Raw genomic sequence first — 16,839 nt, forward strand, 5'->3', positions numbered from 1 at the left:
TAACAATTTTGCAATTCGTTTTCGAAAAACCTGTGAATTAGTAGCCTAGATCGAAACGAAGAGTACAAAACTATTCGTCTTGTGGTTAGATAAGAGCACGCTAATTTATGCAAATGCGAAACCCCTTTTCTCTCAAAGTGAAGAAAGAACAACTTTTTAAGCCTCCCTCTAATCAGTGGAGTCTAAAAGTTCCGGAACCATAACTTCTCCTAGGCAAATGTGCCGTAGAAAAGTACTTCCGAATGTGTTATTCGTTTCCCCAAATGCCTTTATGATTTTCTTATGCTTCTACGGTAGGAAAAACTCGCAACAATCTATCTGTAGTTGAAGATGCAAAACAACGTATATTTCTACCGAAGAGCAGCGCCCTAATAGATGGATCGTGTTGCTGGATAGATGCAATTGCGAAATTAGACAATTTATGTTCCAGCACTTTTCGCTCCAATAAAGAAGCTCTCGACTAAGCCTGGAATCTACTGAAAGGTACGTTCAATGTACTTTTCCCGAAACTGTAAGAGCCATGATTTCTCCTTACACAAGTACAAGTAACTGCAGCCATAAAGCCTGAAAAGTAGATAGTAACTTAATGTCTGTTGTTTTCCTCTTCAGTGATTGTGATTGTTAAGGCTGCTGTTGCTGTTTCTGCTGCTTTTGTGGCTGAAAATAGTGGTAATGTACTGGTAAAATGCATTCTCTTGCAACAACACGCCACTGCATGGTGTTGATTCATAAATTATAGATCTTGTACGGTGATATGGTTTTTGCGTTCGAAAGACGAAGAGATTCCCTTCTACGGTTTGGGCAGGCCACTAAAATTAGCATCATGGTCAGATCTCTTGGCATCGGATCGGAATTAGTGAGGAAACGAAACGTTTCTCGATTTCTGGATTTCCTTTTTAGACAGACCGAAATGGAGATATTACTAGAGCTAAATGCATTTCAATGTACCAGTAAGCTTGAGATTGTACCCATCTTCAGAAGAGGTGAATGAAATTTTTACTTTACAACTTTGAAAGTTGAAAATTCAATTTTGCCATTTTTGACACTTTTGACATTTTAATCATTTTTGTATTTTTTGACATTTTTGATATTTTTGATAGTTTTGACATTTTTGAAATTTTTGACCTTTTCATAATTTTTGACAATTTTGGAAATTTAGACATTTTTGACATTTTTGAAATTTTTTTTACATTTTTGACATTTTTTTTTTGACATTTTTGACATTTTTGACATTTTTGACATTTTTGGATTATTTTTGGATCATTTTTGGATTATTTTTGGATTATTTTTGGATCATTTTTGGATTATTTTTTGGTCATTTTTGGATCATTTTGGGATCATTTTTGGATCATTTTGGAACATTTTGGATCATTTTTGGATCATTTTTGGATCATTTTTTAATAATTTTTGAATTATTTTTGGATCATTTTTGGATCATTTTTGGATCATTTTTGGATCATTTTTGGATCATGTTTGGATCATTGTTGGATCATTTTTGGATCATTTTTGGATCATTTTTGGAACTATTTGGATCATTTTTGGATCATATTTGGATCATTTTTGGATCATTTTTGGATCATTTTTAAATCATTTTTGAATTATTTTTGGATCATTTTTGGATCATTTTTGGATCATTTTTGGATCATTTTTTGATCATTTTTGGATTATTTTTTCATCATTTTTGGATCATTTTTAGAGCATTTTTGGATCATTTTTGAATTATTTTTGGATCATTTTTGGATTATTTTTGGATCATTTTTGGATCATTTTTGGATCATTTTTGGATCATTTTTGGATCATTTTTGATTTATTTTTGGATCATTTTTGGATCATTTTTGGATCTTTTTGGATCATTTTTGAATCATTTTTGGATCATTTTTGGATAATTTTTGGATCATTTTTTGATCAATTTTGGATTATTTTTGGATCATTTTTGAATCATTTTTGGATAATTTTTGTCATTTTTGTCATTTTTGTCATTTTTGTCATTTTTGTCATTTTTGTCATTTTTGTCATTTTTGTCATTTTTGTCATTTTTGTCATTTTTGTCATTTTTGTCATTTTTGTCATTTTTGTCATTTTTGTCATTTTTGTCATTTTTGTCATTTTTGTCATTTTTGTCATTTTTGTCATTTTTGTCATTTTTGTCATTTTTGTCATTTTTGTCATTTTTGTCATTTTTGTCATTTTTGTCATTTTTGTCATTTTTGTCATTTTTGTCATTTTTGTCATTTTTGTCATTTTTGTCATTTTTGTCATTTTTGTCATTTTTGTCATTTTTGTCATTTTTGTCATTTTTGTCATTTTTGTCATTTTTGTCATTTTTGTCATTTTTGTCATTTTTGTCATTTTTGTCATTTTTGTCATTTTTGTCATTTTTGTCATTTTTGTCATTTTTGTCGTTTTTGTCATTTTTATCATTTTTATCATTTTTGTCATTTTTGTCATTTTTGTCATTTTTGTCATTTTTGTCATTTTTGTCAATTTTGTCATTTTTGTCATTTTTGTCATTTTTGTCATTTTTGTCATTTTTGTCATTTTTGTCATTTTTGTCATTTTTGTCATTTTTGTCATTTTTGTCATTTTTGTCATTTTTGTCATTTTTGTCATTTTTGTCATTTTTGTCATTTTTGTCATTTTTGTCATTTTTGTCATTTTTGTCATTTTTGTCATTTTTGTCATTTTTGTCATTTTTGTCATTTTTGTCATTTTTGTCATTTTTGTCATTTTTGTCATTTTTGTCATTTTTGTCATTTTTGTCATTTTTGTCATTTTTGTCATTTTTGTCATTTTTGTCATTTTTGTCATTTTTGTCATTTTTGTCATTTTTGTCATTTTTGTCATTTTTGTCATTTTTGTCATTTTCGTCATTTTCGTCATTTTCGTCATTTTCGTCATTTTTGTCATTTTTGTCATTTTTGTCATTTGTGTAATTTTTGTCATTTTTGTCATTTTTTTCATTTTTGTCATTTTTGTCATTTTTGACATTTTTGACATTTTTGACATTTTTGACATTTGGATCATTTTTGGATTATTTTTGGATCATTTTTGGATCATTTTTGGATCATTTTTGGATCATTTTTGGATCATTTTTGGATCATTTTTGGATCATTTTTGGATCATTTTTGGATCATTTTTGGATCATTTTTGGATCATTTTTGGATCATTTTTGGATCATTTTAAATAAGATCATTTTTTGATTATTTTTGGATCATTTTTGAATCCTTTTTGGATCATTTTTGGATCATTTTTGGATCAATTTTGGATCATTTTTGGATCATTTTTGGATCATTTTTGGATCATTTTTAAATCATTTTTAAATTATTTTTGGATAATTTTTGGATCATTTTTGGATCATTTTTGGATCATTTTTGGATCATTTTTGGATCATTTTTGGATCATTTTTGGATCATTTTTGGATCATTTTTGGATCATTTTTGGATCATTTTTGGATCATTTTTGGATCATTTTTGGATAATTTTTGGATCATTTTTGGATCATTTTTGGATCATTTTTGTCATTTTTGTCATTTTTGTCATTTTTGTCATTTTTGTCATTTTTGTCATTTTTGTCATTTTTGTCATTTTGGTCATTTTGGTCATTTTTGTCATTTTGGTCATTTTGGTCATTTTTGTCATTTTTGTCATTTTTGTCATTTTTGTCATTTTTGTCATTTTTGTCATTTTTGTCATTTGTGTCATTTTTGTCATTTTTGTCATTTTTGTCATTTTTGTCATTTTTGTCATTTTTGTCATTTTTGTCATTTTTGTCATTTTTGTCATTTTTGTCATTTTTGTCATTTTTGTCATTTTTGTCATTTTTGTCATTTTTGTCATTTTTGTCATTTTTGTCATTTTTGTCATTTTTGTCATTTTTGTCATTTTTGTCATTTTTGTCATTTTTGTCATTTTTGTCATTTTTGTCATTTTTGTCATTTTTGTCATTTTTGTTATTTTTGTCATTTTTGTCATTTTTGTCATTTTTGTCATTTTTGTCATTTTTGTCATTTTTGTCATTTTTGTCATTTTTGTCATTTTTGTCATTTTTGGCATTTTTGTCGTTTTTGTCATTTTTATCATTTTTGTCATTTTTGTCATTTTTGTCATTTTTGTCATTTTTGTCATTTTTTGTCATTTTTGTCAATTTTGTCATTTTTGTCATTTTTGTCATTTTTGTCATTTTTGTCATTTTTGTCATTTTTGTCATTTTTGTCATTTTTGTCATTTTTGTCATTTTTGTCATTTTTGTCATTTTTGTCATTTTTGTCATTTTTGTCATTTTTGTCATTTTTGTCATTTTTGTCATTTTTGTCATTTTTGTCATTTTTGTCATTTTTGTCATTTTTGTCATTTTTGTCATTTTTGTCATTTTTGTCATTTTTGTCATTTTTGTCATTTTTGTCATTTTTGTCATTTTTGTCATTTTTGTCATTTTTGTCATTTTTGTCATTTTTGTCATTTTTGTCATTTTTGTCATTTTTGTCATTTTTGTCATTTTTGTCATTTTTGTCATTTTTGTCATTTTTGTCATTTTTGTCATTTTTGTCATTTTTGTCATTTTTGTCATTTTTGTCATTTTTGTCATTTTTGTCATTTTTGTCATTTTTGTCATTTTTGTCATTTTTGTCATTTTTGTCATTTTTGTCATTTTTGTCATTTTTGTCATTTTTGTCATTTTTGTCATTTTTGTCATTTTTGTCATTTTTGTCATTTTTGTCATTTTTGTCATTTTTGTCATTTTTGTCATTTTTGTCATTTTTGTCATTTTTGTCATTTTTGTCATTTTTGTCATTTTTGTCTTTTTTGTCATTTTTGTCATTTTTGTCATTTTTGTCATTTTTGTCATTTTTGTCATTTTTGTCATTTTTGTCATTTTTGTCATTTTTGTCATTTTTGTCATTTTTGTCATTTTTGTCATTTTTGTCATTTTTGTCATTTTTGTCATTTTTGTCATTTTTGTCATTTTTGTCATTTTTGTCATTTTTGTCATTTTTGTCATTTTTGTCATTTTTGTCATTTTTGTCATTTTTGTCATTTTTGTCATTTTTGTCATTTTTGTCATTTTTGTCATTTTTGTCATTTTTGTCATTTTTGTCATTTTTGTCATTTTTGTCATTTTTGTCATTTTTGTCATTTTTGTCATTTTTGTCATTTTTGTCATTTTTGTCATTTTTGTCATTTTTGTCATTTTTGTCATTTTTGTCATTTTTATCATTTTTATCATTTTTGTCATTTTTGTCATTTTTGTCATTTTTGTCATTTTTGTCATTTTTGTCATTTTTGTCATTTTTGTCATTGTTGTCATTTTTGTCATTTTTGTCATTTTTGTCATTTTTGTCATTTTTGTCATTTTTGTCATTTTTGTCATTTTTGTCATTTTTGTCATTTTTGTCATTTTTGTCATTTTTGTCATTTTTGTCATTTTTGTCATTTTTGTCATTTTTGTCATTTTTGTCATTTTTGTCATTTTTGTCATTTTTGTCATTTTTGTCATTTTTGTCATTTTTGTCATTTTTGTCATTTTTGTCATTTTTGTCATTTTTGTCATTTTTGTCATTTTTGTCATTTTTGTCATTTTTGTCATTTTTGTCATTTTCGTCATTTTTGTCATTTTTGTCATTTTTGTCATTTTTGTCATTTTGGTCGTTTTTGTCATTTTTGTCATTTTTGTCGTTTTTGTCATTTTTGTCATTTTTGTCATTTTTGTCATTTTTGTCATTTTTGTCATTTTTGTCATTTTTGTCATTTTTGTCATTTTTGTCATTTTTGTCATTTTTGTCATTTTTGTCATTTTTGTCATTTTTGTCATTTTTGTCATTTTTGTCATTTTTGTCATTTTTGTCATTTTTGTCATTTTTGTCATTTTTGTCATTTTTGTCATTTTTGTCATTTTTGTCATTTTTGTCATTTTTGTCATTTTTGTCATTTTTGTCATTTTTGTCATTTTTGTCATTTTTGTCTTTTTTGTCATTTTTGTCATTTTTGTGATTTTTTTCAATTTTGTCATTTTTGTCATTTTTGTCATTTTTGTCATTTTTGTCATTTTTGTCATTTTTGTCATTTTTGTCATTTTTGTCATTTTTGTAATTTTTGTCATTTTTGTCATTTTTGTCATTTTTGTCATTTTTGTCATTTTTGTCATTTTTGTCATTTTTGTCATTTTTGTCATTTTTGTCATTTTTGTCATTTTTGTCATTTTTGTCATTTTTGTCATTTTTGTCATTTTTGTCATTTTTGTCATTTTTGTCATTTTTGTCATTTTTGTCATTTTTGTCATTTTTGTCATTTTTGTCATTTTTGTCATTTTTGTCATTTTTGTCATTTTTGTCATTTTTGTCATTTTTGTCATTTTTGTCATTTTTGTCATTTTTGTCATTTTTGTCATTTTTGTCATTTTTGTCATTTTTGTCATTTTTGTCATTTTTGTCATTTTTGTCATTTTTGTCATTTTGGTCATTTTGGTCATTTTGGTTATTTTGGTCATTTTGGTCATTTTGGTCATTTTGGTCATTTTGTTCATTTTGGTCATTTTGGTCATTTTGGTCATTTTGGTCGTTTTTGTCATTTTTGTCATTTTTGTCATTTTTGTCATTTTTGTCATTTTTGTCATTTTTGTCATTTTGTCATTTTTGTCATTTTTGTCATTTTTGTCATTTTTGTCATTTTTGTCATTTTTGTCATTTTTGTCATTTTTGTCATTTTTGTCATTTTTGTCATTTTTGTCATTTTTGTCATTTTTGTCATTTTTGTCATTTTTGTCATTTTTGTCATTTTCGTCATTTTTGTCATTTTTGTCATTTTTGTCATTTTGGTCGTTTTTGTCATTTTTGTCATTTTTGTCGTTTTTGTCATTTTTGTCATTTTTGTCATTTTTGTCATTTTTGTCATTTTTGTCATTTTTGTCATTTTTGTCATTTTTGTCATTTTTGTCATTTTTGTCATTTTTGTCATTTTTGTCATTTTTGTCATTTTTGTCATTTTTGTCATTTTTGTCATTTTTGTCATTTTTGTCATTTTTGTCATTTTTGTCATTTTTGTCATTTTTGTCATTTTTGTCATTTTTGTCATTTTTGTCATTTTTGTCATTTTTGTCATTTTTGTCTTTTTTGTCATTTTTGTCATTTTTGTCATTTTTGTCATTTTTGTCATTTTTGTCATTTTTGTCATTTTTGTCATTTTTGTCATTTTTGTCATTTTTGTCATTTTTGTCATTTTTGTCATTTTTGTCATTTTTGTCATTTTTGTCATTTTTGTCATTTTTGTCATTTTTGTCATTTTTGTCATTTTGTTCATTTTGGTCGTTTTGGTCATTTTGGTCGTTTTTGTCATTTTTGTCATTTTTGTCATTTTTGTCATTTTTGTCATTTTTGTCATTTTTGTCATTTTTGTCATTTTTGTCATTTTTGTCGTTTTTGTCATTTTTGTCATTTTTGTCATTTTTGTCATTTTTGTCATTTTTGTCATTTTTGTCATTTTTGTCATTTTTGTCATTTTTGTCATTTTTGTCATTTTTGTCATTTTTGTCATTTTTGTCATTTTTGTCATTTTTGTCTTTTTTGTCATTTTTGTGAATTTTTTCAATTTTGTCATTTTAGCCATTTTTTTTCTTTTTTTCTGGCCAGTGACAACTTGAAGTTGAAGTTGAAAAATTTTGTCAATCTTATCATTTTGGTTATTTTGGTCGTATTTTTTTTTCATTTTCGTCCTATTTTCTTTTGTTTTTTTTTTTGTGTCATTTTGGTCTCATGTCTGTTTCTTTCTCTGCTTCAATTTTGTATAATTTTTTCTTTTTTGTCTCATTTAAGGCTTTGTAGAGTTTTAATGTCTCATTTTAAACTCGATTTATTTATGTGTTTTGTCTCAATTTTCTCTTAATTTTGTCTTATTTTGATATTATATTTTTTTCATATTGATCTTATTTCCTCAATATTGGCTCAATGTTGTTTCATTATTCTCTCATTTTTTTATCCTTCTTGCTCCAAATTTGTCTTATGTTTGTCTCATTTCTATCTTGATTTTGCCTAAACTTGACCTATTTTGTCTCAATTTTGTATCATTCTTGTCCTTATCTTGTCTAATGATTGTCTTATTTTTTCATTTCGATTTCAATTCTGTTTCAATTCTTTTTTAGTTTTGTATTATTTTTTCAATTTCTCATTTTGGTTTAAATTTGATTCACTTTTATCTTTTTTCTGTCTAGAATTGGAATCAACTTGACTCATTTTCGTTTTCTTTTTACTTTGTTTTGTTCTAGTTTTGTCTGATTTTTGTCAATTTTTTTTTCTTATTTTTATTCCATTCTCTCATTTTGGTCTAATTTTTTTTTGTTACAATTTGTGTCATTTTTGTATCATTTGTTTATATTTTGTCATTCATTTCTGTCTCATTTTTGTCTCATTGTTGTCTGAATTTTGTTTCAGTTTTGTCTTATTTCCTCATTATGTCCTTATTTTGTCTTATGTTAATTTTTGTTTTTCCTCAATGTTGTCTAGTTTCGTTTTACTTTTGTCATATTGTCATTCTAATTTTCTCATTTTTTCTTTGAATTCTCTGTTTGGATTCAATCTTGTATCAATTATTTTACAATTTGTCTCCTTTTTTTTACTTATTTCTGCTTCTTACTTGTTTACGACTTGATAATTATTTTTTTTCATCATTTTGTTTTATTTCCATACATTTATTTTGATTTTTTGTAGATAAATAGATTTTTTTTGTGCCAATGGCAGTTATTTATCTTCGTGTTTGTCCATTTTTATCAAATTTAAAACATTAAAATTATGACTCTGATTCTCATTCCCGTTTCTCAACTTTTTTCTTCAGCTACCTGAAACAGATTCTCCATCCCATTCTGTTTTCGAAAATGGTAACGTCGTCCGTTCGTCTCCGGTCATAAAAAGATGAGAACTGCACTGATTACCCCGATTATTACCTCATCGAAAGCAACCGAGCAGCAATGACCACACAATCCAAAAATCTTACGGTCTGGGAAGGTAATAAAATTTTCAATTCAAACCTGCCCAATCCAAACCCGAATGGGAAAAAAGCAAAATAGAAGAATCCGTATTGCAGTTGTTATTTTATTCCATTTTCATTGACTACCAACCAAAACTTTCCAACTTATTATTGCTGCACTCCAGTCGCACAAAGCCGAGTTGAAAACAATACTGCCCACTTTTGAAACAAATTTAGCTGCTGGCCTTCGTAGCAAAACTCAGGGCGTTGTAACATGAACTTGGTTTGTGCTTGAGCAAGGAAAAAATCTTTCAGGTTAGGACCTTTCCGCTTTTTTTGTTTTGTTTTGGTAGTTCTGCGTTTGTTGGAAAACTCCCACAATAATAAACTTCTACTGATTCAACTTCGTGGGCTGACTGTCTGTAAGTCGCTTACAATGAGTCTTGCTTGAGTCATCTCGGTATTCAAATGTGGAACAACTTTATTTTTATGGTGTGGAAAAAGTGCTCTGAAACGATTTTTTTGGTTAACTATCATAAGAGACAATTTAATTTTGAGTAGGAAGAAATACACTTTGTGCTTCATAGATGAGATGTTATAGCTAAGGCAGGCTGTTACAAAATCTGAATCAAGCTCAATTTATTGCTTTGGCTCAGATTGCCTACCCGAATGTTGGCCTACGAAGCAGGCTTAATGACCAAAGATAGGACCAACTTTTCGATAAACGAAATACAAAGACGAAATAGTGCGGTTTCGTCCCTCTCGAGACCCAGCCTATGTTTCCGTTCCATGAATGGGAGCCAGGCCGCTTTTTCTGCCTGTCTGCTAGCCAAGAATGACCGGTCTTCGGATAGATGTGGCGGAACTAGTGCCATTTATCAGCCTCTAGTAGCCACAATATCATCAATAACAAGCTGGCTGGCTGGCACAGAGACAAGCCGTGGTAAAGAAACTTCAACAACTCTGCTAAAATGCCTCCATAATAAGATCTTAATTATAGATAATTGTCCTAGGCTGAAGTCAACTGGATTGGGTTGGACTCTGAGGCTAGGAGAGTCAAGATGTTTCAATGTAGGTCAAAAGGTTAGGAAAAACAAAATTTTGTGATAGAACAAAAAAGTTTCTTAAAATTTAATAAACTTTCAAGTCCCTAGAAAGAGAGAAATGTTAATCTTTTTTTTTTTCGAAAATAATTAAAAAATCCACTTTCCTCATTTGATCCATCCTAACAAGAATTAATAATCTAAGCCGGCAAAACAAACAGTGGAGTTCTTGCAAAACCATCAACTTACCTATCATAGTGCAGGCTGGGCCAGTGATCGAATTTCCCGACAGTTGAACGATGGCCAGGAAGAGATCCCCGATTAGGAGGCAGGCGACGTAGTGCGTTTGGCAGCGCCAGTGTAGCACGTGATGCTGCGAGGTCACCAAGTATCCGGTGGCCAGAGTCGCCGCCAGGAAAATGACCGAAATCAGCAACCCGGCCGAGTAAAGGGCGAACCGGACATCCTGAAAACGAAAGAGAAGTGGAGGTTAAATTAAATTTGTGTAAGGTGGTTTCCATTAATTTGTAGTCTTCAGAGAATAGCTTCTCCACCATAACACACACGAAGAACAGAAATATTTAAATTAAAAAAAAAAACAACGGAACATTTCCTCGCATACTTGAACATTTGTTAACACCATGTCAGAAAAAAGCATAAATCATGAAGAAAACAATAAGACAAAACTTTGAACAAAAACGGAAAAATTCCATCCAAAAAATATACAAATGTAAAAAAATGTAAAATAAAAACAAAAATAAAAACAATGAGGAAAATATTTGGATTTTCGAAAAAGTAAAAAATGTAGAAATGTCAAAAATGTAAAAAATGACAAGAATGCAAAATATTGCAAAAAAATTTAGAAATGTCTAAAATGAAAAAGTGCCCAAATTTCAAAAATGACAAAAATGTCAAAAATGTCAAAAATGACAAAAATGTCAAAAATGTCAAAAATGTCAAAAATGTCAAAAATGTCAAAAATGTCAAAAATGTCAAAAATGTCAAAAATGTCAAAAATGTCAAAAATGTCAAAAATGTCAAAAATGTCAAAAATGTCAAAAATGTCAAAAATGTCAAAAATGTCAAAAATGTCAAAAATGTCAAAAATGTCAAAAAGTCAAAAATGTCAAAAATGTCAAAAATGTCAAAAATGTCAAAAATGTCAAAAATGTCAAAAATGTCAAAAATGTCAAAAATGTCAAAAATGTCAAAAATGTCAAAAATGTCAAAAATGTCAAAAATGTCAAAAATGTCAAAAATGTCAAAAATGTCAAAAATGTCAAAAATGTCAAAAATGTCAAAAATGTCAAAAATGTCAAAAATGTCAAAAATGTCAAAAATGTCAAAAATGTCAAAAATGTCAAAAATGTCAAAAATGTCAAAAATGTCAAAAATGTCAAAAATGTCAAAAATGTCAAAAATGTCAAAAATGTCAAAAATGTCAAAAATGTCAAAAATGTCAAAAATGTCAAAAATGTCAAAAATGTCAGAAATGTCAAAAATTTAAAAAATGTCAAAAATGTTTAAAATGTCAAAAATGTCAAAAATCTCAAAAATAACAAAAATATCAAAAATGTCAAAAATGTCAAAAATCTCAAAAATGTCAAAAATGTCAAAAATGTCAAAAATGTCAAAAATGTCAAAAATGTCAAAAATGTCAAAAATGTCAAAAATGTCAAAAATGTCAAAAATGTCAAAAATGTCAAAAATGTCAAAAATGTCAAAAATGTCAAAAATGTCAAAAATGTCAAAAATGTCAAAAATGTCAAAAATGTCAAAAATGTCAAAAATGTCAAAAATGTCAAAAATGTCAAAAATGTCAAAAATGTCAAAAATGTCAAAAATGTCAAAAATGTCAAAAATGTCAAAAATGTCAAAAATGTCAAATATGTCAAAAATATCGAAAATGTCAAAAATGTGAGCAATGACAAAAATGACAAAAATGTAAACAATGTTAAAAATTTCAAAAATGTAAAAAGTTTCAAAAATGACAGAAATGTCAAAAATGCCAAAAATGTCTTAAATCACAAAAATGTCAAAATTGTTAAAAAGAAAAGTTAAAAACAGACAAAAATGACAAAAATGACAAAAATGACAAAAATGACAAAAATGACAAAAATGACAAAAATGACATAAATGACACAAAAGACAAAAAAGACGAAAATGACAAAAATGAATAAAATAAAAACACGACAAAAATGTCAAAAACAACATTAAGACAAAAATGAAAAATATGACAAAAATGACAAAAAAATCAAAAACGTTAAAAATGTCAGATATGTCAGATTATTCAAAAATGTCAAAAATGTAAAAAATAACGAAAATTTTAAAAACGTAAAAAATGAACTTACAAAATGTAAAGATGACAAAAATGACAAAATAAAAAAATTACAATCATGACAAAATAAGCAAAAATGACAAAAATGTAAAAAATTAATGACAAAAATGACAAAAATGACCAGAATGACAAAAATGACAAAAATGACAAATATGACAAAAAAGAAAAAAATGTATAAAAAGGTCAAAAATGTCAAAATGGTCAAAAATTTAAAAAATGTCAAAGACGTCGAAAATGCCAAAAAGGTCAAAAATCAAAAAACTGACAAAATTGGAAAAAAGACAAAAATGACAAATAAAAAGACAAAAATGACAAAAATGAAAAAATTGACGGAAAATGTCAAAAAATGTCAAAAATGTCAAAAATGTCAAAAATGTCAAAAATGTCAAAAATGTCAAAAATGTCAAAAATGTCAAAAATGTCAAAAATGTCAAAAATGTCAAAAATGTCAAAAAGTCAAAAATGTCAAAAATGTCAAAAATGTCAAAAATGTCAAAAATGTCAAAAATGTCAAAAATGTCAAAAATGTCAAAAATGTCAAAAATGTCAAAAATGTCAAAAATGTCAAAAATGTCAAAATGTCAAAAATGTCAAAAATGTCAAAAATGTCAAAAATGTCAAAAATGTCAAAAATGTCAGAAATGTCAAAACTGACAAAAATGTCAAAAATGTCAAAATGTCAAAGAATGTCAAGAATGAAGTAATTGCCAAAAATGTCAAAAATGTCAAAGATGTCAAAAAGGTCAAAAATATCAAAACTGTAAAAAATGTCAAAAATTTCAAAAATGTCTAAAATGCCAAAAATGTCAAAAATGTCAAAAATGTCACAAATGTCAAAAATGTCAAAAATGTCAAAAATGTCAAAAATGACAAAAATGTCAAAAATGTCAAAAATGTCAAAAATGTCAAAGATGTCAAAAAGGTCAAAAACTGTAAAAAAATGTCAAAAATTTCAAAAATGTCTAAAATGCCAAAAATGTCAAAAATGTCACAAATGTCAAAAATGTTAAAAATGTTAAAAATGTCAAAAATGTCAAAAATGTCAAAAATGTCAAAATGTCAAAAATGACAAAAAATGTCAAAAATGTCAAAAATGTCAAAAATGTCAAAAATGTCAAAAATGTCAAAAATGTCAAAAATGTCAAAAAAGTCAAAATTGTCAAAAATGTCAAAAATGTCAAAAATGTCACAAATGTCAAAAATGTCAAAAAAGTAAAAAATTTCAAAAATGTCAAAAATGTCAAAAATGTCAAAAATGTCAAAAATGTCAAAAAATGTCAAAAAATGTCAAAAATGTCAAAAATGTCAAAAATGTCAAAAATGTCAAAAATGTCAAAAATGTCAAAAATGTCAAAAATGTCAAAAATGTCAAAAATGTCAAAAAATGTCAAAAATGTCAAAAATGTCAAAAATGTCAAAAATGTCAAAAATGTCAAAAATGTCAAAAAATGTCAAAAATGTCAAAAATGTCAAAAATGTCAAAAATGTCAAAAATGTCAAAAATGTCAAAAATGTCAAAAATGTCAAAAATGTCAAAAATGTCAAAAATGTCAAAAATGTCAAAAATGTCAAAAATGTCAAAAATGTCAAAAATGTCAAAAATGTCAAAAATGTCAAAAATTTCAATTATGTCAAAAATGACAAAACTGTCAAAACTGTCAAAAATGTCAAAAATGTCAAAAATGTCAAAAATGTCAAAAATGTCAAAAATGTCAAAAATGTCAAAAATGTCAAAAATGTCAAAAATGTCAAAAATGTCAAAAATGTCAAAATGTCAAAAATGTCAAAAATGTCAAAAATGTCAAAAATGTCAAAAATGTCAAATGTCAAAATGTCAAAAATTTCAAAAATGTCAAAAATGTCAAAAGTGTTGAAAGTGTCAAAAATGTCAAAAATGACAAAAATGTCAAACAAGACAAAAATGACAAAAATGATAAAAATGATAAAAATGTCTAAAATGTCAGAAACGACAGAAATGACAAAAATGTCAAAAATGTTTAAAATGTCAAAAATGTCAAAAATCTCAAAAATGACAAAAATATCAAAAATGTCAAAAATGTCAAAAATCTCAAAAATGTCAAAAATGTCAAAAATGTCAAAAATGTCAAAAATGTCAAAAATGTCAAAAATGTCAAAAATGTCAAAAATGTCAAAAATGACAAAAATGTCAAAAATGTCAAAAATGTCAAAAATGTCAAAAATGTCAAAAATGTCAAAAATGTCAAAAATGTCAAAAATGTCAAAAATGTCAAAAATGTCAAAAATGTCAAAAATGTCAAAAAATGTCAAAAATGTCAAAAATGTCAAAAATGTCAAAAATGTCAAAAATGTCAAAAATGTCAAAAATGTCAAAAATGTCAAAAATGTCAAAAATGTCAAAAATGTCAAAAATGTCAAAAATGTCAAAAATATCGAAAATGTCAAAAAATGTGAGCAATGACAAAAATGACAAAAATGTATACAATGTTAAAAATTTCAAAAATGTAAAAAGTTTCAAAAATGACAGAAATGTCAAAAATGCCAAAAATGTCTTAAATCACAAAAATGTCAAAATTGTTAAAAAGAAAAGTTAAAAACAGACAAAAATGACAAAAATGACAAAAATGACAAAAATGACAAAAATGACAAAAATGACAAAAATGACATAAATGACACAAAAGACAAAAAAGACGAAAATGACAAAAATGAATAAAATAAAAACACGACAAAAATGTCAAAAACAACATAAAGACAAAAATGAAAAATATGACAAAAATGACAAACAAATCAAAAACGTTAAAAATGTCAGATATGTCAGAATATTCAAAAAAGTCAAAAATGTAAAAAATAACGAAAATTTTAAAAACGTAAAAAATGAACTTACAAAATGTAAAGATGACAAAAATGACAAAATAAAAAAATTACAATCATGACAAAATAAGCAAAATGACAAAAATGTAAAAGATTATTGACAAAAATGACAAAAATGACCAGAATGACAAAAATGACAAAAATGACAAAAATGACAAAAATGACAAAAATGACAAATATGACAAAAAAGAAAAAAATGTATAAAAAGGTCAAAAATGTCAAAATGGTCAAAAATTTAAAAAATGTCAAAGACGTCGAAAATGCCAAAAAGGTCAAAAATCAAAAAACTGACAAAATTGGAAAAAAGACAAAAATGACAAAAATGAAAAAATTGACGAAAATGAAAAAAAATGTTTAAAAAATGACAAAAATTAAAAAAGTGACAAAAATGAAAAACATGATAAAATGTCAAAAATAACAAAAATTGACAAAAATGACAAAAATGTCAAAAATTACAAAAATGTCAAAAATGTCAAAAATGTCAAAAATGTCAAAAATGTCAAAAATGTCAAAAATGTCAAAAATGTCAAAAATGTCAAAAAACTTCAAAAAATGTCAAAAATGTCAAAAAATGTCAAAAATGTCAAAAATGTCAAAAATGTCAAAAATGTCAAAAATGTCAAAAATGTCAAAAATGTCAAAAATGTCAAAAATGTCAAAAATGTCAAAAATGTCAAAAATGTCAAAAATGTCAAAAATGTCAAAAATGTCAAAAATGTCAAAAATGTCAAAAATGTCAAAAATGTCAAATATGTCAAATATGTCAAAAATGTCAAAAATGTCAAAAATGTCAAAAATGTCAAAAATGTCAAAAATGTCAAAAATGTCAAAAATGTCAAAAGGTCAAAAATGTCAAAAATGACAAAAATGACAAAAAATAACAAAAATCACAAAAATCACAAAAATGACAAAATTGAAAAAAAATGACAAATATTCGCACATGTAAAAAATTATAAAAATGACCGAAATGGCAAGAATGACAAAAATGACAAAAATGACAAAAAATGTCAAAAATGACAAAAATGACCAAAAATGACAAAAATGAAAAAAATGACAAAAATGACAAAAATGACAAAAATGACAAAAATGACAAAATGACAAAAATGACAAAAATGACAAAAATGACAAAAATGACAAAAATGACAAAAATGACAAAAATGACAAAAATGACAAAAATGACAAAAATGACAAAAATGACAAAAAATGACAAAAATGACAAAAATGACAAAAATGACAAAAATGACAAAAATGACAAAAATGACAAAAATGACAAAAATGACAAAAATGACAAAAATGACAAAAATGACAAAAATGACAAAAATGACAAAAATGACAAAAATGACAAAAATGACAAAAATGACAAAAATGACAAAAATGACAAAAATGACAAAAATGACAAAAATGACAAAAATGACAAAAATGACAAAATGACAAAAATGACAAAAATGACAAAAATGACAAAAATGACAAAATGACAAAAATGACAAAAATGACAAAAATGACAAAAATGACAAAAATGACAAAAATGACAAAAATGACAAAAATGACAAAAATGACAAAAATGACAAAAATGACAAAAATGACAAAAATGACAAAAATGACAAAAATGACAAAAATGACAAAAATGACAAAAATGACAAAAATGACAAAAATGACA

The 16,839-nt window shown here is 25.7% G+C and overlaps 1 protein-coding gene across 1 annotated transcript in view; it reads right to left on the reverse strand.

The window, feature by feature from the left end:
• The window catches only part of LOC129741313 (probable G-protein coupled receptor Mth-like 1), a 47,538-nt gene that overhangs the window by 15,700 nt on the left and 14,999 nt on the right, over nt 1–16,839 (reverse strand). The window contains exon 2 of the mRNA XM_055733033.1: nt 10,233–10,460. Coding sequence (XP_055589008.1) covers nt 10,233–10,460 — 228 coding nt within the window. The remainder of the gene's footprint in view (nt 1–10,232; nt 10,461–16,839) is intronic.

Source organism: Uranotaenia lowii, chromosome 2 (assembly GCF_029784155.1).
Source record: "Uranotaenia lowii strain MFRU-FL chromosome 2, ASM2978415v1, whole genome shotgun sequence".
NCBI classification, from domain to species: Eukaryota; Metazoa; Arthropoda; class Insecta; order Diptera; family Culicidae; genus Uranotaenia; species Uranotaenia lowii.